Genomic DNA, 27,557 nt, shown 5'->3' with positions numbered 1-27,557 from the left:
ACCGTTAATGAGTCGCTGCTATTGACCCATATTCTTGTAGTGCTTGGAGTTCTTTTTGGATCTCTTGTGGACCTAAGTCCTACGTTTCCTATCAGGGTACATAACCACTTCTATTTATTCTGATTTCCCTTTTCCCTGTTGCTCAAAGAAAAAAAATAAGAAATCCATGAAGCACCTTTTTTTGTCCTCTATATGAGAACCATGATCTTTAATTATCTTGCAAAAGTATCTGAATATTGTTGATGCTTGCTTTCTTCCATATATTGAGAATGCCTGTTGTGTATTTCATTTTTATGATTCAGTGGTGATTGCATCAATATCATTTGTAGGTAAGAAGTGTATATTTAGTATCAACTAGTGGTATCAGGAGAAGAATAATAAAGAGGGATAAGACAGCTATACCATCCATGACCCCCTTAATCTTCTTGATTGATGAGGGGCTATATCTTTAGTCCTGTACTTGTATTAATCAGCTCAAATTAGGGTGTTACATTAGCAGCAAATCAAGTTTTTGTTCCTACTTTCATTATGAAGGATGAAGTGGCACGGCCCATTGCTCTGGATCCTTCATCGGTTTATTGACAAAGTGGATACAGAATTGTCTTTCATCATTCATGTTATTGGTTTTCACCCTTCATGCTTAAACCTTTGTCGATGTTTATAATAGTTATAAGCATGCCACCTAAAGGTAGCCTCAGTAATAATATTAATATCGGTGAGGTGTACAAAACTATCCCTGGTCTTTAACAAGGAGCATTTCTTAGTCAGGAGGCAAGTTATAATCTCAACATACAAAGGATAATGTGTATATAGAGTGGCAATATTAATAGCTATTGCCATACAGGTGTGCTCATTTTCCACAGCTTAAAATGCCATAAAATCTATGTAAATTCAAGAGAGAGCAAGGAAGCAGTTTGACACTATTAATATGTGCAACATTGACTGCTTTTTTAGTTATATCCATCAACCAAAAACTTAGAGAAAATAACTGGATACGCCTATTTCTTTCCAAGTAAATCCCCAAATCCAAACCCTAGATTCTGTCATCAGGAAGACATAGAGAGAATGAGCGATGCTGTTATTATAAACCCATATTTCATTAAAGTATAAGAGAAAGAAGAGCAAGAAAAGTGCTGCATTACTGCTTGAACAATTCAATGGTTGCTTGTTGAATGCCTTGCTCATGTGGCAATGCGACACCAACAAATGGAGAAGAGGGCAGATGGTGGAGTGGAAGAAGGGTTCATGGCTATGTAACACAGACACAACAGATAACTCACTGTACCTGCGTCAACACGCCTGGGTATGAGTATGGGTACCGGGTGCGGCACAAGTACATTGTGGGTCAGTTTGGGTCAGGTTCAACCAAAACCCGATTCTAAACTCAGGTTTTCGGGTTTTTTTATTAGTTGGACCTCCCCCCCCCCCACCACACTCACACACACGGAGAGAGAGAGAGAGGTGTACCTGCACAGTCTTCTTCTTCCTAGAGAGAGAGGGTAAACATCACAAGCCCTTCCCCTTTTGCTTTATAAAAGTATTAAGTAAAAATATCAAACCGGCCCCTCCTTTTTTAAGGAAAATTCATCAATCCCCCAAATCTCCCTAAAATATCTTCTTATATATATAGCCTTGTCCCCGTACCCGCAAATTTTAAAATGGTAGTGTCATACTCTCCGTACCCGTACCCATGTGACAGGTTGATGGGAAGCCATAAAGGAACTTGATAAAAAATAAAAAAAAGCTAAATGCATAAATAAGGAAAACAAGAACCCATTCCCTTTGTTTTTGAGAATGGATGTTGTTTTTGTTTAAACAAAAGCACGACTACCAACTATTATTTATTGTTTAAAATAAATAACTAGGATGGACATATTCGGCGAAGGCCTAATGATGCTCCAGTTAGAAGGATGGACAAATGGAAAAATATATTAGTCAAAAGAGGTCGAGGTAGGCCTAAGAAGACTTGGATGGAGATGATAGGAAAGGATATGAATGCTTTGAACCTCACCGAGGACATGGCATTGGATAGAAATGATTGGAGGAGAAGGATTCATGTGGAGGACCTAGAATGATTTTCTTTTTTGGTTCATATCGCCGACCCCAATTGTTTTGGGATGAAGGCGTAGTTGTTGTTGTTGTTGTAAAATAAATAACTAGGAGCAGTAAATACGTTCGAACACTATCCTAATATTTTTTGTCATTTATTTCACCCATGGCATGCATAAGCATGGTAGTTATTTTTTGTAGATATTTGTGATTTTTTTGGGTAAATGTGCAGTATGGAAATTTTCTAAAAGGGACATACTTGGACATGGCTCAAAGGACATTTATATTTCAGTATACACAGGCATATGGCTATATATCTTATGTCACATTAATTAATCATATTAGCTGTATTTATGAATTGTTTTCATGATTTTATGCATTTATGAGAGCAAATTCTTTGAATTGTGATGTGGTTTATGAGCTTTCTTTTCCTTATTTTTTTATTGCAATACCCTTTTTCCCTTTTTGAAAGGATGTAGTATTGGTTATTAAGCTGTATCTTTTGTCTATGACCAATGGAATCCAGAGCAACATGGGTTCACCTTCTAATACTTATGGTCCCTTCTGTAATCTTTATAAAATACTTAATTGTACAACTACATGTGAAGAAAAATATTATGTGGAAACCATAGTCACAAATGTCAATCTCATGATAATACCAAAGAAGGTATTTCTTGAGAGGGTTAAAAAAGAAAGGGTTTTTGTCATGAAAATCTTGGATATTTTACTAAAAAACATAAAAAAAAATGTTTCAAAAAAAAAATTCAAGTAAATATCATGATAATTCTGTAACTTTAGCATGATATTTTCATTTTTGGTGCTCTTATCAATTTACTGCAATATTTTGGTGTTGGATCATTTTTGTAAAATATTGAACACACAACAATTAAAAGAAGAGTAAAACCAATTCGCTCCGTGAGAGGTGGAAAATGGATCAGATTTGATCAGATCTTCCATCCATATGCAACAGTTTATTTCTGAATTCTGATCCTTATAATTATGAGCCTGCATTATACTAGGGCTAGGTTGGGATTTTGGACCTAGGAGGGCCTTGATCAGACTTGGGCTTGACCAGACTTAGCCGAGCCTACGTTCAGATTTTGGGCGTAGGAAGGACCAATCGGGACAAAAAAAAGTTAAGAAAATTACAGAATTTCCAATAATATATAATTATATGGATTCAACAGAACTTCTGCAGTGTTTTCTTTATAATGTTGTTTTCATATATTAGCAACAGCCTTTAATAAATCATGATAATTTGGCTAGTGTACCTTGTTATGTATAAGTGTTACCTTTGTTGGTTTCAACATTAGCATAAAACACATATTGTTGAATTTTGCGTGCAACAAAATGTGCATTCGTTCAAATAATTAAAATAATCCTGTCTAGTCCCATGCATAAAAAAATCAGTGCAATAACATATCAGGAAAACTTGTAAAAGTAAGTGCAAGGCTGCATACAAGTTCAAATGCTTCCTAGTTTAGGTTAAGTGTCTCAGCTGAATCAGTTGCAATAATTTTTGCCGACTATTTCTTTATTATTAATATTAAATTGGAAAGTTTATGAGTGAGATTTTCTAACTGAAATCATGTGATTTTGGTTGACTTAGAAGCACATCTTGGGCAGTTGGTAGCTTGGTCCTAAGGTGGGTTGGCCGATCCACACTTTTTTTGATATTTTTTTTAAGGATCCATAAAAAATGGTGTTTATGCATGTCTATATGCATAAATGTCTGAATAAACATTCTTCTAAAAAAAGGTGTTGACAAAAATGTGGTCTGATAGGCTTAATTATCAACCTGCACTGCTATGGTAGTTAGTTTAAATCTTGAAATGATGCTTGCATTCAGCGTACATAAGTTAGAATTTCTAACTACTCTACCAGAGGTTGCCTTAATGTTTCCTAATTGATTTTGTTGTTGTTGTGGGTCTAGGGTTTTTCTTATATTTGTTTGCTGTCTAATTATTGTCAATTATTTATTTGTTTGATGGGATACCTCTTTTCTGTATCACTTGTACTTTTTCCCAGGAAGCCTGCCGTCTCCTACCAGAAATTGCTGGTCCTGGAACACATCCAAAGATTGCTCAAGTACTACTTGAAAGGCAAATGCCAGACGCTGCTTTGATGGTTTTACGCTGTTCTGGGCATGATGGCTTGAGTGCATATACCAATTCTGTGCATGATGCAACTCAATTGGTCCCACTTCGTGAAGCTGTAACTGCAGTTCGTGTAAGAATTGAGTGTGGGCTCTTGACTCAAGCATTTATGTACCAAAGAGCACACTGCTCTAGATTGAAAGAAGAGGAACTGCAATATAAATCTGCTTTCGTAAACAATCTAGAAAATGGCTACTGTGGTTGGAGGGACCAGATGGAGGTTTTGGTAACAGAAATATGTTTTTTGTGTACTCGGAGGAACTTGGTGGATAGAATGATTGAATTACCTTGGAATATTGATGAAGAAAAGTGTTTACGCAAGTGCCTCCTTGACTGTGCTGTTCAGGACTTGTCAACAACCTCCGGCAGCCTTCTTGTTGTGTACTATCTGCAGGTATTTTTTTCAGAATGATTGACTTCTTTAGTAAAATTTTGACATGTGACTAGATATCGAATTTGGTAATGGGCTCAGTACCTAATTGATCCATGCATCCTGGATACATTAATGATGCTGGTGATCCATGTTGAATCTGGCATTGCATTATTTGTGAGAAACAGGCTTGGTATGTCATCAAGTTAATGTTTTTATGGTGATGAGAGAGCACCATTGCACTTGGGATGACATGAATGAGTTACACTTGCCTCAGGGATACTTTATTGGGCCTCTGTGTGTGTGTGTGTACTGCAGAACTAGGACTGTCAAACATAAGTATACTGCAAGTATATACAATTGGTTTTGGTTCTTTCATGTTATTGATAAGTTGCATCTTCACTGTGTTTATGTCCAATGTATTTTTGTGGTCAAGTAATCCATGTCTTCTTTTTGCAAAGTTATTGTATCCTTCTGCACATGTGTGTGTGTTGTTTGTGGGATCTGAATTTAATTTTGTGGAATCGAACTCATCTTTGATTTATCTACTCTCTCTCACACACACAAACACATGCGTCAGTCTATTAGTCTGCATAAAAACTTGGATGCGTGCACAGAAAATTGTAGTAGTCAAACAAATAACAGTTCTAATACATGTTACTTTTGGTGCCCTAACCTTTACTTAAGAAAGAAAATGGGTCAGGTCATGCTTGAGATCTGAATTATGTAAAGTGGGCCTAGTGCCAGATCTGGATCCAAGTTAGTTCTCACAATGTAGTCCTGGATCCACTTATGATCTGAGCCAATTTTGACCCAAATCCGACTATATTTGTTTACCAAATTCTGGCCTGAATCTGACTGGACTATGTTTCTTCTGGAACTATTATCCGAACCATAACAGGGCTCGAATCTGGTTCAAACCCATGTTGGGACTTCAAGCAATTTTTATCGCTGCTATTATTGTTGTTTTTTTATGAAATAAGTTTGTTATTATCTTTAACTAATAGGGATCCAAATGTGGGAGAATCTTAGTTATTTTATTATTGTTGTTTGTTTGAGTTGCTTTTTTTTACCTTAATCTATGTAACATTTTGTTATAAAATCTTTCCTTTGAAGGAGTTGGGATAGTGGTCAGTGTGGAGAAGGTTAGCCATCATTTTTTTCTACTTTTTTCTTTTTTTGAGAGAGATTTTAGTTATACTACTGTCATTTTTCATCATATAAACCCTGTTAGTAAGACCATTTTTTGTAATTTTCTTAATATCTATCCCCTTGAAGGAAGATATAAGATGAACTATGCTACGTGGGTACCTCAAAATGCCTAGCATACCCTTGTTGACACTAGCACTTCAAGGAGCAGGTCTAGGTGCTTTAAGGTGCTTTTGCATATACATGTACTGCATATTGTGCATACATATAATATTTGTGTATATGTGTTCTATATATTTTTCAATATATTTTTTTGTTTTCATTGCTCATTCTCTCTCTATATATATACATACATATATATACATATATTATGTATATGTATGTATGTATAGACACAAACCAGAGTTGCCAGTTGAGAAAGCTTGAGCTGGAAGAAATTCAAGAAGCGGAAGGGGGAAGCAAGGCACTTCAAAAATTTTAGGAAGCGGAAAGCGCGGGACGACTTAGAAGCGAACTGGCAATCGTCTTGGAAGGGAGAAGAGAAGCGAACTGAAAGCGAAGAGGAAGCAAAGAGGGAGGAAGCGACGTAGGGTTCGAGTGGGAAGCCAATAGGAATCAAGTTTTCTCGATATTGGGCAAAAAAAAAATTGTTAAATCCAATTCCCCCAAAAAAGAAAATTCACTTCCTGATATTGGGAAGTGAGCGGGAAGTGAGTGAAAAACGAAATCGGAAGCACACTTCCCCATAATAGGAAGTACATTTCCCATTTTAAAAGGGTTGCTTCCCTGTGCATTTCGGAAGCGAAGCGTTTCGCACTTCCGAAATGCGCGCTTTCCTGAGTCCTATAGTGTTTCCTGTAACCCTGACATAGACACACACAGAGCTGTACCCCTGCATCATTCTTTTGAAAAGCATGTTGTTGTACTAGTAGTACCCATGTCGTACAATGCACATGTACCTGTATCCATGTGACATGGAAGATGAAGCAATGAGGATTGAAATCTCTTAAAACCTATGTGACAAATATTGACAGGATGCCACAAAGTGCAATAGTTTTTTGTAACATGTGTACTTCTACTAGCCCAACTGTGCCCTTGTCATATTCATGTTATATCCACACCGGTACTTGGGTATTTTGATGTCAGTCAACTGGGTTTGGGATTTGTTTGGACCCATTTTATCCATTTCATGATCTGGACATGTAATTAACATTCGAGATCAAAAGCATCCAAAGCTAACAATATACTCTTTTATTATTTAATTATTAGTTAATTATATATCTTTGACATGTTTTAAACTTTCAGTTCGTAATTAACAGTCATACAACTTCATTTGTAGAGCATTTAAAATATATTATAATTTTGTATTTTTCTATGTATTTGTGTGTAGCCATACCCCCGTACCCATCCTTTTAGAAATTCCACTGTCGGACCCTGTACCTGCACTGCTACCTATGTGCAAAACAATATTGTGATATCTGTGATTTTATTTTTAACACCTTAACACAAAATATTTTATGTTTTTATTCTTTTTTATATTTTTAATATTTAAAGTAATTTATTTTTAAGTCCCTTTTAAAATACAAGAAAAATTATAAAATTGAAATTGTCATGAGGATTTCATGGTAAGAAAATTGCTGTTCCAAATGTTGATCACTGTGTACACAACTAGACCCAGTTGTTAGGATGGGTAAAAGTTTATAGGGTGGTTCTATAATGTGCTTTCATTTTCACTAAGCAAACATGCTACCCAGGTTCGTTCTTCATATAGGTTGATGGTTCTGAACTATTATGAACTGCTCGTGTTGTTTTTCAGTCATCAACGGACTGGTTTACAAATGTACGTACAAAGCTACAAACCATTCATGTTTGGCTGTAGATGCTATTCAATGTTCATGGACTGACTGTTTTGGGCTCCTAATAGATGGAAGCAATTCTATTATTAAGCGTGCTTCTTAAATCAATGAACGTGAATAATTTTTTCATTTCCTTTCTGCAAACACCATTGACATAAGAGTATTAAGGATTGGAGATAACGTGTAGCTTTATCACTTTTCAATTCCCTCTTGTAGTATTAATTTTCTGCAATGATTGGGTTGCAGAGATATGCTTAACATTTTTTTTCATCTTGATATACGAGCTGAGGGTGGTGCAACTGTAGAGGAACATGCATATCTCCCTAACTAGTGAATAGCTGATGTTCTTGTCTTATTCTTGTTCTGTTTCTTTTCAAGCATCTTATTTCTTGTGATTTTTGATATTCTGTACAATATCATCAATTATTATTGTTTTTTGGGTGTCTTCTCATTGGCTGGTGTAATTGTGTTGTTGGCATTTCAGCGATGCCGCTATGTTGAAGCATATCAGGTTGACCAGACTCTTCAAAATCTTGAAGACAATATCATTTCAAAGAGCATTGATGGAGTGGTATCACAGATAAAATCCATTAGTCAATGGAGAACTGGACTTGTGGTAGGTTTTCCTATTCTTGCAACCAAGTTCAAGATTAGTATGATGTCAGCTTTAGCTATATAGCAGATTCTAAAGACATTCAATCTCGAAGATACCTTTCTCAGATCTGATGGCTGAAGCTTATGTTCCAAAATAAATAGATCATTATCTCCTTAAGTGAGATTATTTGTGAAATAGTTTATAAGTAAGAAAAGCCACTGATGTTGATAAGACATGTAATGAAATCTCAAATAAAAACACTCACAGTGCTGCTAAGAGCATACAAGAAAGTGCTCAAGCACAAGGCCACAAGGGCAATACACTAGCCACCAGTGGGCAAATGCAAGGCCATTAAGAAACACTCACAATAGCTCACAATGGCACACAAAAGAGCACAAACAATATAAAAAAACAGTAACCAATAGGGGTTTCACTTGTTTGGTAGGAGCAATTAGTGCATGTCTCTTTGTGTTGGGGATGTTGCAAGTTCAAAACCCAATGGTAAGGTTGTATAACTGGTGGGGGTCTGCCTAACCCCAACTTGCCTATCCAAAAAAATAAAAAAGTAATATTTTATTCACTGTAAAATGCTTAAGAAAAGCATACAAAATATATGGGAGAGATCTCATATATATAGAGAATAGAGGGAGCAAGAGGGCTAGCCCAACTAGCCATTGGTTGGACTATCCTAACAACTAGTTGGGCTACTCCCAACAGCTAGAACAAATAAAAAATGAAAAGGATAAAAATGCCCCTAATGGGCATGACCTATTACAAAAAAGAAAAAGAAAAAAATGCTCCTAATGAGTATGACATATTACAAATACAAAGAAAAAGGAAATACATAGGAATCCTAAGAATACATATATACATAATGCATATATATATATATGTATATATTAATAACTATACAAGTTAAATCTCTATCAAACTTACACTGTGATAATCAAAAGTTTGCTAAGAAGAGAAATAAAACAAGGTAAAGGTAAGGCCTTAGTGAAAAAATCTGCCAGCTAACACTCGGAAGTCACATAGGGCATCTTAATTGTTCCTCTCAAATGCTCTTTTCTAACATAGTGACAGTCCATCTCTATATGCTCTCAAATGCTCCTTTCTAAAAATGAAAAGTATAAAAATGCCCCTAATGGGCATGACCTATTACAAAAAAGAAAAAGAAAAAAATGCTCCTAATGAGCATGACATATTACAAATACAAAGAAAAAGGAAATACATAGGAATCCTAAGAATACATATATACATAATGCATATACATATATATATACATGTGTATATATTAATAACTATACAAGTTAAATCTCTATCAAACTTAAACTGTGATAATCAAAAGTTTGCTAAGAAGAGAAATAAAACAAGGTAAAGGTAAGGCCTTAGTGAAAAAATCTGCCAGCTAACACTCGGAAGTCACATAGGTCATCTTAATTGTTCCTCTCAAATGCTCTTTTCTAACATAGCGACAATCCATCTCTATATGCTTTGTTCGTTCATGAAAGGTGTGGTTGCTAGCAATGTAGATAACACTTTTGTTGTTACAACACATCTTTGAAGGATTCGAGATGATGACTCCATATCTTTGAGAAAGCTTCTCAACCAAATAATCTTTATAGTTGTCATTGCTATGACACGATATTTAGTTTTCGTTGAAGTTAACGAGACCTGTTGCTTCTTGCACCTCAAAGATATTAAAGAGTCCTAAAAAAACACACAAAATCTAGTAGTTGAGACTCTATCATTAAGGTTTCCTCCCTAGTCTGCATAAGTATAAACAATTAATTTCAAATAATAGGAGGATAAGAAAAAACCCTTTAGTTATAATTTTTTTTATTTATTTGATCTTCAAAACAACTCATATGCACCGTTGTTGGTTCATGTTGAAACTAACTTGCTGAATGAACAACATGAGCTATGTTCGGCCTTGTAATGGACAAGTAGGTTAGAGACCTGATCATTTGTAGATATGGCGTTGGATCTTCGAGAAGGATTCTATCTTCTAATCTTAATTTTGCATTGACAACTTCCGTCGTATCTACTTTCTTGTCATATGAGATTTCTGATTTGGATATAATATCTGCAACCAACTTTATTTGGGATAAAATATATCCTTTGGGTGAGTAAGCCACTTCTATACTTAAAATATCTCAAATAACCAAGGAGAGACATATCAAAATATTTTTTAAGAATAATTTTAATTTTTCAACTCCCTTTTTCTCACTTTCAGTAATAATCATATTATCCACATTTAATAGAATAATGACAATGTTAGAACCTGTATCTTTGACAAAAAGAGGAGTATCAATATAACAAGATCTATAACCTAAATTCAACATAACTTTGCTAAATCTATCGTATCAAACTTTAAGAGTTTGCTTAAGCCCTATGTAGTCAAAAGCCCTGACTAGTTCACCTAGTCGGTCTAGGCATAAGTAAAAGCCTAGGCTTTGCAATTCCTAGGTTGGTACATTAAAAGGTACCAATTTTGCTGATTAGACACCGACTAAGGCACCTAGTTGACGATTAAGCTGCCTCCGCCTAGGCATGAGAGAAGTTTAGTCATTTCTTATTTTATATATATATATATATATATTTTGTTATTTTTTTTGTATATATATATATATATATATATATGTGTGTGTGTGTGTATGTGTGATTTGTTCAGTGAAATCATGAAAACATGCTTAGTTATTATATATATATATATATTATATGTGTGTGTGTGCTACTTTGCTTTTGGGATTTTTTCTATGAAACGATGAAAACATGCACAATTAATTTTAATTGATTATGTTTTTTTATACATGTATGTGTTACTTTGTTTTTGATGAATTTTTCTATAAAAGTGTGAAAGCATGTTTAGTATTATGAATTATGTAATATGTTATTTATATATGTATGTGTTATTGTGCTTCTATGAAAGGTTGAAAGCATATTTTGTTGATCACATTTTTCAGTATTTTTTCTCACATCTAACACCATAGATGTGATCTATAGGTTTTGTTTAGTGGGAACCGACTTTTGGACCACCAGAATTTGACCTGTATATAGGTTTTTCTGGTTATCCAAAATCAATGGCTATGAAGGTATCCGTTTTTCCCGGCTCATAAAAATATGTTTTTTTATCAAAAAAATATGATGCAAGAGCTGATTCCCACTTAATCGAGCATGCTAAACACATCTAACGGTTTAGATCTATCATAAAACACTTCAAAATTATGGGGTAGAACGAGTAATGGGGCATAATATGTGATATATATATATATATATATATATATATATATATTTGTGTGTACAATTATATATATGTATATTCTGGTTATGTATGTTAATATATTTTGTGAAAGCATGTGTAATTTTGTACGTGTAATGTAAACATTTTATTAGTAAAAGCATTAAACATATTTTTATGTATGTTTTGTGTACTTTTTTATATTTTAATTGGGGTACCGACTAGTCCCGCCTAGTCGACTAGTTTTTTAGGGTTCTTCTGACTAGTCACTGCTTAACGCTTTTGACTACATAGCTTAAGCTCATATAAAGCTTTTCTGAATCGAAAAACTTTTTCCTTCTCGATCTCAAGACTGAGAGGAGAATCCATGTATATTTTCTCATTTGGGTCTCCATTTAAAAACGCAATTTTAGCATCTAGTTGGTAGATAAACCATTTCTTAATAGATGCTACGTATATAAGAGTTTTTACAGTAGTTATACGTGCTACAGGTTGCAAATGTTTCTTCATAGTCAATACTATACTCTTGGGAGTAACCCCTAGCTACTAATCTAGCCTTATAGCTTTCTCAAGATCTATCTCCTTTAGTCTTAACTTTAAAGATCCACCAACATCCTCTAGTCTTCTTTCCTATAAGTAGTGATTGTATCTCTCAAGTTTTGACTTTTTCTAAAGCTCTTAATTTTACATCTACCCATTCAGGAAGGTCTTTGGCTTTATTGTAGGAAGAGGGTTACACAGAAGGAATGGATGAACACAAGAAAAACTCTATACTTAGGTGCAAAGGACTCATATGATACAAATCTATTGGAAGGCATAAAAATACGATTTGACTTCTTAACACTTGTTTTTTGAGAGTTTGGTTTTGAGTAAATCTATTAAGTGCACATGGAGGATTTTCAACCGTTCTTTGAGAATAATATTGTATATCATGAGTCGGCTTAGTTGTCATAGGCGCTAGGCAGAGCTAGGGGTGGCAATCGGGTCGGGTCAGAGGGTTGGCGGGTCAGAATACCTCAACACGAACACGACCCGTTTACTAAACGCATCGGATGTGGCAAACACGAACACGACCCATTTATTAAATGGGTAACCCGACATGACACAGTTAACCCGTTTAATAAACGGGTTGGGTCGACACGACACAATTACACGACACGACGACCCGTTTATTAAACGGGTCGACCTGATAACATAGACACGATAACCGACCCGAGTAACCCGAATAAGCTGTCTAACCCGAATAACACAAATAGAAACACAAAAAAAATACATATTATACTTTTACGACACGAACCCGTTTATTAAACGGGTCAAACGGGTTGCGGGCTATGTCACATGGGTGCGGGTGCGACACGGGTGCGGCGCAATTTCAAAAATTTTGGACACGGGGACTCGGCTATATATATATATATTAAAAAAAAAAAAAAAAAATATATATATATATATATATATATATATATATATATAAGACTCGGTCAAAGTTGTGCCCATTAGGGGACAGGTGATGAGTTGTGAAGGCATTCTGTACACTTTCTTCATACAGGAATAATTCACTTTTGGGCACTTTCTTCATACACTGTAATAATTCACTTTCTTCATACAGGAAAAAACCACAAAAACTTGAGTTGTGCCCATTCTGTACTTAAAACTTGAAAGTGTATAGGTTTTTTAGTTGTGATGGGTTTTTTTCCTTACAGCTGTAGCCCAGAAAATTTAAAAAAAAAAATTCAAAAAAAAAAATTCAAAAAATATACCAAAATGACCCTGGGTGCGTTGACCACACCCAGGGTCGGGTTGACCGAGTCCGAGCCGCACCCATGTCCGCACCCGTGTCGGTGCGTGTCGACGTGGGTGCGGCGACCTTGAAGCCGAGTCCGTGTGACATAGGTTGCGGGTTGACGGATTCGTGTAAATGGGTTGCAGGTTGACGGGTTAGTGTAAACGAGTTGACCCGCCCGCCTAACCCGTTTATTAAACGGGTCAAACGGGTTGGCGGGTTGGCATACCCCTAACACGAACATGACCCGTTTAATAAACAGGTTAGGTGGGTCGACCCGTTTACGACACGAACCCGTTTAAGCCAAACCCTAACCCGGCTAAGAAGCGGGTTGGCGGGTCGGGTCAGATTTTGCCACCCCTAGGCAGAGCCTAGGTGGTGAACTCCCTAAAAAACCTAGGTGAGGCCTAGGCGGTACCCCAAATAGAAAAAAAAAAAACATACAAGTTTGTAAACAAACTACTAAAATTAATAACAAACATGTATACAACATAAAATCAATCAACAATAAGCAGTAGCAGAACAAAATATGTCGTTGAACACTATAAGACTGAGCGAGAGAGAGAGGCAAGTGACATTGAGAGAGAGAGAGAGAGACCGTGCGAGTGAGAGAGAAAGAGAGCATACCTCTTTTTTTTTTTAAATTGTTCCTTCTTCTTGTTCGTGCCCTAAGGGGAGTGAGTCGAATGCAAATGAAAAGAAAAGGGCCCTCTTTTTATAGTCGTTGACACTTGGTCAACAACTATAAACCGCCTAGACGTTTTCTGCCTAAGCGGCGCCTAGGAAGAAAATTATGGCCCCACCACCCAAACTGCATCGCCCAAGCGGTGGGGCTACGCCTAGGCCGCCTTTGACAACCAAGTGAGTCGGTACATCAACATTTAACGAATCATTAGAGTTATCAACATGCATAATCTCATCATTAACATGCTTAATCTCTAAGTCACAGTCATCTTTAGATCAATCATTTTTTGGCAATAAATCAAATAAGAAGGAATATTCAGTGTCATCCTTGGGCTTATCCATACAAAAACTATTTTCATTTTGAAACATGTAATTTGTCATTTTTCAAATCATAGCATCTTTATCCCTTTTGATTTTATAACCAAGAAACACACATTTTATGGCTTTAGGAGAAAGCTTATCTTTTTCTTTAGAAAGAAAAAAACATTTACATGCAAAAATTCTTAGTCTACTCAAATCGGGAGTGGTTTGGTAGATTTTTTCAATTGGAGAAATGTTTTTTAAAGAAGATGAAGGTCATTTTATTTCTAAGATATACCACAGTAAGTGCACACTTTCGGCCCAAAATTTTTTTGGAACACCTTTGAAAATAAGTAAAGTTCTTGTAATTTCAATGATGTGACGTTTTCTTTCGGCCAAGCCATTTTGTTATAGAGTTTTGAACAAGATCTTTGATGAATAATTCTATTTTCTTTCAAATAATTTTTTAAATCATTGGATAAATACTCTCCTCTTGAATCCGATCAAAAAATAATAATATTGGTTTCAAATTGATTTTTCACAAGCTTATGAAATTCTTTAAAACATGAGATCTCTTCGAATTTAAGCCTAAGAAAGTAAATCCAAGTATATTAAGTATAATCATCAATAAACACAACCTAATAAGAAAAGCCTCCTTTCGATATAATGGGAGTCGGTCCCCATACATCCGAATGCAGAAGTTCAGAAGGTTTTTAAGAGACCAAGGTTATAGAGTAAAAAAGAATGAATTTCATGTTCCTAATAATACAATCATTACATACAAATTCTTTTTAAATAAAAGAATCTTTCAAAAAAAAGGAAGAGAGACAATTTAGATACATTTGGATGGCCCAATCTTTTGTGCTATAAATCAATATCTTTTTCCTTTGCAAAATTACAAAAAGATGCTTTGGGAGTGTCCATGTAGTAGAGATCTCTCCTCCTATGACCTTCCCCAATCAGCTTTCCTGACTAACGATCTTGCATCTAACATTTTTTAGATCAAGGGACCTCATACCCATGATTCGAGATCTGTGAAACGGAAAACAAGTTTAGGTTAAGTTTGAGAACAACTCTTAACTTTTGGAACTTTCCAATGCTTTTAATTTTCTAAAGGGGTACAATCTGTGGTTAAAACACAAGAGTTATATGGAGAGATAGTGCATTCAGATATAAGAGACTCTAAAGGTGTCATATGAAAGGAAACAAAAACACCTATAATGAAAGGAAAGCACTCTCACAATCCACAACCCAGTAGGGTTCAAGCAAAGAACAATGAGATCACTCACACAACCCAATATGGGCTCAAACACATAAAAGACCACTAAGGGTCAAGGCATAAAAAAAAGGATTCGTATTCATAAAATCTGTCACATAGATGCAGGTGCGGCGATGTGGCACTTTAAAAAAACTGGGTGGGGTGGGGTGCGGGGAGGGTATATATATATACTCTAACAATTTTAAATTAGCATTACTAATAAAACAAAAATAATTATCATATCATAAAACAATTATAATATCATCAATTTATCATGCATAAATTCATGCAATAAATCAAATTAACTATGAAGTACAAGTCAAGCCAAGCAGATTGCATACCAATCAACCAAATCAAGCAAATAAGTCAAGCAGAAAGGAAGCAAACAAGTTAAGTAGAAAACAAGCAAATTATGCTAACAAAATAAGCAAAAATGCATAATTGCATACCAAAAGTATATCATACATAATGTATATTATGTAATGATCCTAATGATTAATCAATTTCATCATAAGAAGGAAGAACAAGCTTAGTTAAGTCCATGTTTGTGGTGTTGAAATCATGCTCCTCCAAGTCACACACATTTGGGTTTACATCCCAAAATTTGGATGATCCTTGTCTTCATTGCAATTAAAATTTAAAAATGTTAAATACATGCATATTTAAATGAAGGAACTAGGAAATAGTTAAATAACTAAGATAAATTAAAAAATAGTACCTGCATTCCTCATTGGTTCGTGAAAGTACTCGAAGATTTGAATGAACAAATATTAAATTCTCTACACGCATGCTGGTGAATTTGTTTCTCTTGATGTTGTGGATTTGAGCATATGTGCTCCAATTTCTTTCATAACATAATGATGTAGCAGGCTGAGATAACAATCTCAATGCAAATCTTGGATAAGGTGTTTTTGATTCATATGTTGACCACCATGTGATAAGATCTATATCCTCCTCCTCTCTTGTTATTAATGCTTGTCTATATAACCTTTCAGAGGAAAAAATTTCAAACTCTTGTGTGGCTTGCTATATAATATGTGGTTCTCGATAAAGTCTTGTCATATACATGTTTTTATGCTTTGGTAGCTCTGAGTCTAAATTTGGAGGGACACGACCAACATCACCTTCCTGCTACTTTGCATAATATTTGAGATTGAGAGAATGTGACATAAAATGCAAATGAGTGTTGCTCTTATCCCATCTTTTAACTAAAATTGAATGTATATAATTAAAAAATTCAGAATCATCTAGTGTAAGATCTTTTTTCTCATACTTGAAAACTGCAACTTGAATTTTTTCAATCATATTATCCCACATTTCATAAACTTTGTGAAGCATGAACTCATCTTTGTCAACTTCTCTCAGCATTTCTCAAATAGGTTGTGTAAACTTAAGAAAGTACATGATTTTATCTCAAAATTTATCATCAATAATGCATTTCTTAATTTCTTGGACTTTGGCAACATCATAAACACGATAGAATGTTCAATTATCATTAGTCATCATATTAGTCAAAGCATTCTTGACTTTCTTGGTTATTTTCACCATCACAATGATGAATGCAAAACGTGTTTCAACTAGAGTTACCGGAAGCGCCTAGGTAAAAGGGGAAGCACGCTTCCCCGAAGCGCGCTTTGGAAGCGCGAAACGTTGCGCTTCCGAAGCGTGCGGGGAAGCACCACTTTTAAATGGGAAGCGCGCTTCCCATCATGCTTCCCCAATTTTTTGTATTTTTTTTGTATTTTTATTTTTATTATTTTTTTATTTTTTTCGCTTCCCCTCGCTTCCGGTTCGCTTCCTAGGTCGCTTCCAAGACGATTCCCGATTCGCTCCTAAGTGGTCCCATGCTTCCCGCTTCCTAAAATTTTGAAAGTGCTTCGCTTCCCGCTCCCGTTTCCCGCTTCCTCAACTGACAACCATGGTTTCAACAATTTTAGATCAGAATCCGTATTAAATATGGCATTAACATGATGGTGGTTGACAATAAAATTTTTAATATTTTTGACATTTTTTTTTAAATTCATCAATCTATAAACATACAACATATGCAGGAGAATCTTCTTTCTCTTTTTGGGTTGCAAATGCTCTTGAGGGATAGATTCAAACTATGTGCTACACAGGGAGTCTAAAAAATGTGAGGATACTCACTCTTCAAACTCAATGTTGAACTTCTAGAAACTGAAACATTGTCTGTGATGATCTGCACTATTTTTACAGCACCCACTTCTTTTATTACTTCTATAAACAACTTCTTCAAATACTCAACATTTTTATATTCTCCAGATGCATCAATTGCTTTCAAGAATATTGGCTCACTAAGCGAAGAAACAATAAAATTAATATTTTTTGTGAACTTGGAGGTATATAGCCACTCAAGTTATAATTTGCTAGAAAAGTAGCCAAATCTTTCCAATAAGGATTTCTAACATTAAAGGGAAGTGAACTAGAAAAAAAGTACCTTCCTACTTTTCTGTCAATCTCCTCTCTTCCATATGTATTGAATGATGATTATATTGTTCCTCCTCTACCTCCTAAAACCATTCTTTTTTTTTAGCATCTTCTTGATGACTTGAAAGGGGTACATTGATTGCCCAATATTCAGTCATTGGTCTTATTCTTCTCATATTGCGTCATCAACTCTTTTACATCCAGAAATCTCATGTCATGATATCTTCAACAAATGAGCTTTCACTCTTGTGTAAGATCAACAAAACTTACTTCACAAACATTGCACCAAAAACTGATATTTCCACCACAACCTTCAACTTTTTCAAGTCTCTCCACATGTGCCCATAGTGGCCCATCATCATATGATACAACTAAAAAATGAGAATTAATACCACCACTACCATTACCAGCAACACTAGCACTAGCAGTCGAACTTGCCCGTATAGATGAAGATGACACAATTACTTTCCTTTTGTTTACGAGTCCTTTCCCTTTGTCTGCAATTTTCGTTCTAAAAAAAAAAACATAACATTTTATTAAAATAAAATTCTTACTAAACCCACACTGGGTCCAACTGAAACGTCTATGCTTCCTATATGTTTTTCTCATGTTTCTTTTTATGTATTTTCTCTCATGCTTTCACTCACTTTCCATGTACTTTCTCTAAATTGGTAACCATCATTGTTAGATTTTAACAAAAAATTAACTCTTACTGAAAAATCATGAAATATAAGAATGATCTATTTTATTTTAGTTTTTGTTTGTTTCTTGTTCGATTCCTATTTAGTTACCATATTGCTTCATTTTTTATTCATATTTTGCTTTTAAATTGATACTTTGCTTCCCGCTTCCCATAAATTTTAAAATGCCTCACTTCTCGCTTAATCTTCCCATATCGTTTCATGTTTCCACTTCCTAGTTTGACAACCTTGATATATACATGTATATGTATATGTATATTAACACACACACACACACACACACACATATATATATATATATATATATATATATATATATATAAAGTGAACCCAGCAGCAGGAGACTAAGCCTACAGTCAAACAACACAATAAGCCACATTAGCTATTGTCTTAGTAGGGTATAACCTTTCAGTTTCCTGAGCACCTTCTTTTATTGTTATTGTTTTTTAATGTTAAAAACATGTTTCCAAATGCAGCATAGGCACTTCTCGATGTGCAATTAGTCCTTGAATATTTATGCATCTGTGAATTATGAGTGCAGCCTTTTTTGTGTTTATGTTGCATTAAGATTTATCAGTTTGTAGTTTGAATAATTTGAATGGATGCTTTGATTATAATTATGTTAAATTTTGATGAACTTTTCATGAATATAGAATGCGTTTTATATATTTTAATATGCATGGTGGTAATTTTATACCCATGCAGGTTAGTTGCAAGCTACTCATTATGAGCTGCAGCCTAATACTGGTACACAGCCTTAAATGATTGTGTATTGAACTTAAAAGCTGAGAATTGATGCTGGATGGTCTTGTGAGGCATATTAGTATGCTTGGATTGTATGATGAGTGAAGGAATTACTCTAGGAGGATTGTCCTCTTATAAACTGTGATTTGACTAGTTTTAGAGTCTTGGATCTTTTTGAGAGTTAGATAGGTCTCAATAATATTTAGGTAGCAAGAGCATGGTGACAAAAGTGGGGTCTGATTGTTAGGTGCAGGTGTGAAGGCTGTGTTGCGACAATTTTGAAAAACTTGGATGCACACACACACACACACATAGATATACTTGGGAAAATATTTACTACTAATGAAGGTAAGGAACTAATGGGCTAGAAATCATAGGTGCAAGTTGTATCGATTCAATCTAACCACATAGATGTGTTCAACATGGTTTGTTTGTTAAGGATTAATCCTTGGATCATGCCTTTCTGATGTAAAAATTTCATCTTTTGAGTTTTGAAATTTTGGTACATTGCGAGCCCTTGATTTTTGGGCCCCTTTAAAAACCTATTTACTTGTAATAATCACATGATTCAGAATAAGTTTCCTACTAAACAAACCATGTAGATCACATCCGTAACGCTTGATCTACAAAAGGTTGAAATTTTTTGAAGGAAAGAGTAATTTCTACTAATTAGTTCCTTACCTTCATTAGTAGCCAATGTTTACCCTATATATATAGAAAAAATGTGATTTTGAATGCTTGAATATTTATGAAGATTATGAGCAATTGATTTTAAAGCCTTAAAAAATCTCGTTTATGCATCAAATTTGGATGGTTCAAGAGCGGGTTCTTATAAAACCAAGCATGTAGATCACATCCGTATGGTTATATTCAAGAGAAAAGAACAAAAAATCCATGAAAATTGCGGTTCACACATTAGTTTTCATATTTCCAGTTCTCATATTCTAGTGAATCTATATCTATATATATACACACACACACACACAGGAACATGCTAAACTGGGTTTTCATCTTTTTTTTCCCAAATATAAGTTTGACTGAATATGAACCAAAAGTTACTTTATTCGGTAATCTTATTTCTTTTTCACATATAAATGTGTGGACCTTGGTGATGTCTAGTGCTGGGTTTTGCTTTTGAAATTATGAAATTGTGATCTTGGTTTCAAAATCATTGATCTTAGGGAAGAAAAAGGGTGGGTAGTTCTTTATTCTTCATTCTAAAGGAACTTCGGGTTGGGGGGTGATAACCACTCTTCCTGCTTACGAGGGTGAGGATCCTGGTTGAGACCTTGGTGTTTCCTCCCCTCCCAGATACTCTGGCTTTCCCTTGGGGGCCCCGTTCAATCTGAGTTTGCATTTTTTGGACTGGTTTGACTTTATATGCCCATGTGACGAGCATTCTTCACCTATCAGCTACTCTTTGGGAAAGAACATGCCTGTGTTGACATCCTTCCTCTCCTTGGCAGATGTTAGCTTCTGTAAGAAGCATTTTCATTCCTTTTTGCTCATCCTATCTTAGTTGAATCCTGGAAGAAAACCTTTTCCACAAGCTCTACCTTGTTTCGGTGCATACAGACTTGAAAAGCATGTCTAGAACTTGCCTATTGATTCAGTTTTCCAGCGACTCCTTGTATTTGTGGAACATTTCAAAGCCACACTTTAGACAATTTCGTGATCAACCAGGTTCTGTCTTGCTTTCGTCCATGGTTGATGGTCCCAGATTCATGCTGCACAGCAAATTCATGGTTTAGTCAAGTTAAACTTGTTCGCTCTAAGGCTTTCTGCAGATAGAAAATGATACTGAGGGACATGAACCAAAGGCTTTCTGCAGATAGAACATGATATTGAGAAGACATAAACCAAGACGTTGAGTTGCTTCGTAGGAGATGCGTGTATATTGGTTTTACCCTAACACCTTATGTGAAGTGGTGCTAACCTATCCATGTCCACATCAAGATTCAGGGGTTGATTGCAATCTCCACAAACTCATATGCACAAACGCATACACACACACAGGCACTTATTTGTGCCGGTCCGGGGTCTCTGGGCATGTTGCAATTCATATGGCTTGGATGCCAGAAAAGGATCCAGATCATGTCATGATCCTTTGACTGTAGGAACTTAGTAAAATTCTCTCTACACTATTATACAATTTCATGTTTCTTGTAGATGATCCATAACTTATAGTTACTTTTTGGAGTTTCTGGCATATTGGCAATTTGGCCATGACTCAGACAAAGTCCTTAATTCTTTATTAGTCCAGCCCACTATACTCTTAGCTGTTGGTAATTGTTGTCTCTCCATATGATATGTTGTAAACTTTGCAGGTTTGCATAGAATCTCTGATCCTCAAGGATGCTTGGCATGATCATTCATTAGATACATGCATTTTTCTACTGTCAGACTACGTATTGAAATATATTCAATATTCACCCAAATGTGGAAACTTTAATGCCACCTTCATAATAATAGCTAGCTTAAAGGACTCTCCAGTTTGAATCCCAATGGAAACCAACCCCCAGTTTGCATCGTGAAACCTAATATCATGAGATGGCATGTTCCTCAGACAAAAAATTTCGTTCGTATTCATCAGATGTATCTCTGTAGCATGTTGCTCTTGATTTTTATAAGCTTGTGCGTAACATTGGACCAGAGTTACCAGTCGAGGAAGCGGGAGCGGGAAGCGAGGCACTTTAAAAAATTTAGGAAGCGGGGAAGCGTGGGACCACTTAGAAGAAAATTCCGAACCGTCTCGGAAGCGACCTAGGAAGCGAACCGGAAGCGAGGGGAAGCGAAAAAAAATGAAAAAAATGGGGAAGCGAGGGGAAGCGAGGGGAAGCGAGGGGGAAGCGAGGGGGAAGCGTGGGGGAAGCGTGGGGGAAGCGTGGGGGAAGCGCGCTTCCCATTTATGGGAAGCGTGTTTCCCATAAAAGGGGGACGCGCTTCCCATAAAAGGGAAGCGCGCTTCCCAAAAAAGGGGGACGCTTCCCCTCACGCTTCGGAAGCGCGACGTTTCGCGCTTCCGAAGCGCGCTTCCCCTTTTGCCTAGGCGCTTCCGGTAACTCTGTATTGGACTAAAGGTTCAGGCAGCCATCAAAATAGGCCTCCTTTTTGCTTTTTTATATTTCTTTCTTGTCTATATTTAGACTTGCCAGTTCTAATTGACTAACAATTATTTTGTTAGAGTATCTGCTGATACTGCATTTCATTTTTCAGGAGAAATGTGCTGACTTGCTTCCTGAGGTGCAACGCCATCAATTGAAAAGTGAATGCATAACCAATGTTCTTTCCTCCCCTGATAAGGATGTTGACTTGTCTGGAAAGGCTGATTTATTCGATATCCAGCAACCAACATCAAACTGCCTGCCAATTTCTTCAACCATTACTTCTCACATTCTTCCAATGGATAGTACTCTGTTCTCTTCTAAGAAAGCAACTGTTTCCGGTACATATGTTAGCTCACCAGACATTAGCAGTGGTGCCCTGTCGGATTTCACTGGGCATCAGGTATCAGCTACCCTCCATGTGCAAACACTTGCCTCTGTCAGGAATCCAAGTTTTTTTAATCATATAGGTTCGCTTGCTCTAGACAAAGCATCTGAGCCAAGATTCAGGCGCAACTTTGACCTAGGTCTCTCAGGCAGAAAAAGTAGAGTTCTTGATGATACTCCTGAAAGATATAATCTTACTTATGACTCGACTCCATTGAAAGAGAGCAACAGAGGCACATCAAAGTTCAAATTTAATTCTTTGGAAGATCCATCACCTTCCTGTGGAAAGGTCACTTCTGCTGTTGATCGAAATGGTTTTGGGAATCAGCTTGAGAACTCCCATCCATCTTTATTGAATGGCACAACCATTGAGAACTACAACCACTCCATGGAAAGTGAGCTTCGAGGTAGTGATGAATGGACTAGTATGCCAAGCGGCTACACCATAAACAAAGACAAAACTCGCTCCCCAGCCTCTTTAATTTCGGGAAAGCGGCTTTTTACTGTTGAATCTGTTGATTTCTATTGCAGGTAATTATGTGTTCTCATTTTTTATTGATATACTCCTTTATTTCCATTGAGTTTTGGCTGCAGTTCCGAAAGTGCTTTATGCATACTGAGTTGCTGCCTTCCCTTTCTCGTTTTCCAATTTTGCTACTTCAGGGGTGATGATGATGCAGCAGCATTGAATGTGGATCGTGGGCCAAGATGGAGGTCAGATGAAGCTAGTGAAGACGAAGAGGATCCAAGCACTGGAAGGGACATGGTAGGACCTCCTTCAGCAACACCTGCACGAGAAAGAAGAGGAAGAAGACATTACAGAGGCAGCGCAATATAGAAGGCTGCTGCTTTCTAATGGTTATGGCCACTAAGACCATTTTTTGTAGATTTTGTTTCATTGGTTTTTGTCATGGGGAAAGGCCAGTCTGGGTTGCATAGTTCCCCTACCAGTACTGATGGTAGTTCTGTAACATATACGCTTATTTTGATCAATCATTTATAATAATATACTTTCACATAAACCTGCAATAACCTACTTTTTTATTAATTCTTTTATTTGGCTCACAAAGACCAATTTAGAATCAAGTTACAGGAGTTATTGGTTCCTCCTACTGTCCAGATGCCATGGACAGTCTTAATTTTTCATTTTTTTTCATATTTTGGAATCTGACCTTAAAGATGTGATCTGGTTTGTTTGGTAAGAATCAGTTCTTGCATCGTCCAATTACAAGATCTGAGCAGGTTTCTGAAAGACTTAAAAAATCAATGGCCCAAAACTTTTATAAATTTCAATGCTCATAAAATAAAAAAAATTATTCTAAAAACACGATCCAGTTGTTGATTTCTAGCAAATGGACATTGTAGAATACATCCGTGGGGTTGGATTTGTAAAACATGTCTTGATAATAGAATTCAACACCTTCCATATCATATCCACAGTAGGAGGAACCAATTCGTCCAAGTTTAAGATTTCCTTTTTGGCCATTTCTTACAATTATTAAGGTTGTCACAGGGATGCTCTAATTAATTCCTCTGCCTATACTGTTCGTATTGAAAACTGCAGAAAGATAACGTGTCCCATGTCCTTTTAGCCTTGTCCATGTTACATCTCTCTCCCTCTCTCTCTCTCCTTGCATCTAAGTTGTACTTTGCACGAGTTCCTGTAATCTTTTGGGAGGTTAGGGCTGTCCATGGAGACGTGACCTAAATCTGACGCAAATTGGATCTAATGGATGCTGATTCAGGCTCAACTAAGTAGGTTGATTCAGGCTCAACTAAATAGGTTGATTCAGGCTCAACGAAGTAGGTCTCAAGAGTTGATGGAGCCCGACCCAGAGTAGTATATGGACTGGGTTTAATTTATAACTCAAAATGACACTTGTCTGACCCAAATCCAATTATGATCTGCATTTTTCCAAGGTGTTCTGGACATGCTGTTTTGTATCCTACCGTAATCTACTTCTGCCTAAGCTGGAACACTTCAGACAGACTAGAAGCAGCACCTTAAAGACTGGACATGTACCCTTAGGGTATGTTTGGTGGCTCGTTCAAGATTGGACAGAACAGACAGAATGCATGTTCTATCTGTTATGTAGCAACTGTGCTACGTCCAAGGTTAGTTTTGTCTGAACAAGAAGCTGTGTTTCTTGTGTACAGTATTTGATTTTTATAGTGTGGACAGCTTGAACACATAGATAATGGGTCAGATAACTTTATTTTGGATCGTACGACTCTATTTGCCCAATCATATGAGTGTTTAAACATGTTTATTATGGATTTTAACCTTGGATATGGGTCTCAAATATGATCTAAAAACTAATAAATATTTAAATTTTGAGTAAAATAAAATTTGATATTTTATCAACAAAAATAAGACTAATTTGACACGTTTCTCAAAATGTCATGCAATTTTTGCTATTCTCTTCGTGTCTAAAATCACAAACATCTAGTTTTAAAATGACCTTTTTACCCATGACACTTGTGAAGTTCCTAAATATATGCAAATTTTCTCTCAATTATGTGACTATTTTCTATAGAACAGTCTTTGTTCCCAGATTTATATCTCTCCGATCCGATGTTAAAAACCTACGTTTTTATAGTTGTTGAAAAGCTGAGGCATAAGTCTGTAACTTTTCTGTTTTAAGTCAGAACCAAAAACTACTCTAGGGTTCTCATTTTTTAATTTCAAAACTGCAATAGAAGCATGTTATGCTGGAACATGCACATTTGCGCCTTTTCTATCTCTTTTATGCTATTTTTTTGCCATCTACTCTGAAAATCAAGAAAAAATGAGACAGATCGATACGTTAGCTTTCTAATGCCACAAAGATCACCTTGATCTGATGAGTGGTTGGAAAGAAATGTTTGTTGGAAGATAGAATATTCGGTTATTCTAGTCTACAGAATATGCTTCTATTTCAGTTTTGAAACTAAAAAACCAGAACTATAAATGAGTTTTTGGCTATAATTTAAAACAAAAAAATTATAGGCTTGTGTTTTAGCTTTTCAACGACTATAAAAACGTAGGTTTTCGACATCCGATCAGAGATATACAGGTCTTAGAACAAAATGTGAATTTTCTCCTATATATGTGATTTTCTTTTATATATGTTATTTTCCTCCTATATATGCAATTTTCATCCTATATATATGTGGAGTTCCTCCTATATATACAAAATTCCTTCCAAACATGTAATTTCCTCTTAAATATGTAATTTTTTCTTAGATATATGTGGAGTTCTTCCTACACATGCAATTTTCTCCTAAATATATGCGAAGTCCTCCTATATATGTGATTTTTCTCCTAAACATGTGATTTTCTCTTAAATACATGCGATTTTCTAAGTTTAACAAGATGTTCAGACATATTTTTATATGAACTTAGTCTAATATTTGTAAAGTTTTAAGGTTTCAGTTTAATAGAATGTTCCCACTTATTTTATGCAGATGTCTCCATTTTATGCATATATTTTGTGTAGACTTTCTCATTTTATGTGGACTTCCTCATCCTCGCTTATATTTTATATAGACTTCTTCATCCTTGCCTATATTGAAAATTTTATCTTTTAACGGTTGTTTCTCTCCAACCATTCATCAAATCATGGTGATTTTGGTGGCGTTGAAAAGCTAGTGTCTCAATTTATCTTTTTTTCTTGTTGTTTTTCTAGATTTTTGGTGTAATTGGCCACAAAATATCATAGAATAGACAGAAAAGGTGTAGTCGCGCTTATTCATCTCTTGTTTTAGGAACACTGTCTGGGCTTTATCTCATCACCCATTTGTCATTTTTCAGTGAATCAGGTGTTGTTGAAAAGGTATTTCTGTCTAGTTTTTTTTATATTTTTTTAAAAAATTTTTATTTGTTGGGTTGAAACAATCTCTAAAGATAAATTATTCGATTGTTCTAGTCTATAGAGTATGTTTCTATTCTTGTTTTGAAACTCAGAAACAGGAACCCTAGAGTGGTTTCAATTCTGACTCAAAACATGAAAGTTATAGTCCCGTGTCTCAACTTTTTAGCAACTATAAAAACACAAGTTTTAAAGATCAAACAAAGAGATGCAGATCTAAGAAGAAAGACGGTTTTGCAAAAACAATCACACATTTGAGAGAAAGTTCGCATATAATGGAAGTTTGCATGTGAAAAGGGTAAAAAGGTTTTTTTAAATATAGATATTTGCGATTTTAGACATGAGAAAAATATTAAAAATTATAGAGCATTTCAAAAAACATGTCAAATTAGCATTACAATATGATCATTTTTTATCTTATTAATATATAAATGCTTTAAGTGGTGTCATATTGGATATAATTAAGAAAGTTTATCAAAATGTTATAGATTTTAGCCCCAAATATGGATCTTGAATGACATTCAAGTATAAAAAAACATTTAAATTTTGGGTAATTTGAGAAAAAATAAGAATTCAGATTTTTTATATACAAATGCAAAAATCATAAATAAATCATAAAATCCTAAAATGCAAGAAAATAAATCACAAATAAACCAAAGAAAAATCAAAGAAAATCAAAGAAAAAAACCCTAATCAATGACAATCAAAGAAAACCCCCTAATCAATAAAAATCAAAGGAAAATAACCTTAATCAATGAAAATCAAAGAAAACCTTAATTGTTTAAAAAAAAAAACCTAAGAAGATCAAAGAAAAATCAAAGCCCTAATCAAAGAAAAAAAATCAAATCCCTATTCAAAGAAATTTAAAGAAAATCAACTATTCA

At 35.4% G+C, this 27,557-nt stretch overlaps 1 protein-coding gene across 1 annotated transcript in view; it reads left to right on the top strand.

The window, feature by feature from the left end:
- Positions 1-23,851, top strand: part of LOC149830317 (E3 ubiquitin-protein ligase HOS1-like) — a 46,762-nt gene extending 22,911 nt beyond the window's left edge. The window contains exons 7-10 of the mRNA XM_090015784.1: positions 4,078-4,599; positions 8,065-8,196; positions 22,548-23,353; positions 23,486-23,851. Coding sequence (XP_089871910.1) covers positions 4,078-4,599; positions 8,065-8,196; positions 22,548-23,353; positions 23,486-23,660 — 1,635 coding nt within the window. The 3' untranslated portion in view covers positions 23,661-23,851. The remainder of the gene's footprint in view (positions 1-4,077; positions 4,600-8,064; positions 8,197-22,547; positions 23,354-23,485) is intronic.
- Positions 23,852-27,557: the final 3,706 nt, after the last annotated feature.

Source organism: Nuphar pumila, chromosome 8 (genome assembly GCF_984573655.1).
Source record: "Nuphar pumila chromosome 8, dmNupPumi1.hap1.1, whole genome shotgun sequence".
NCBI classification, from domain to species: Eukaryota; Viridiplantae; Streptophyta; class Magnoliopsida; order Nymphaeales; family Nymphaeaceae; genus Nuphar; species Nuphar pumila.
This window is presented reverse-complemented; position numbering and strand designations above follow the sequence as displayed.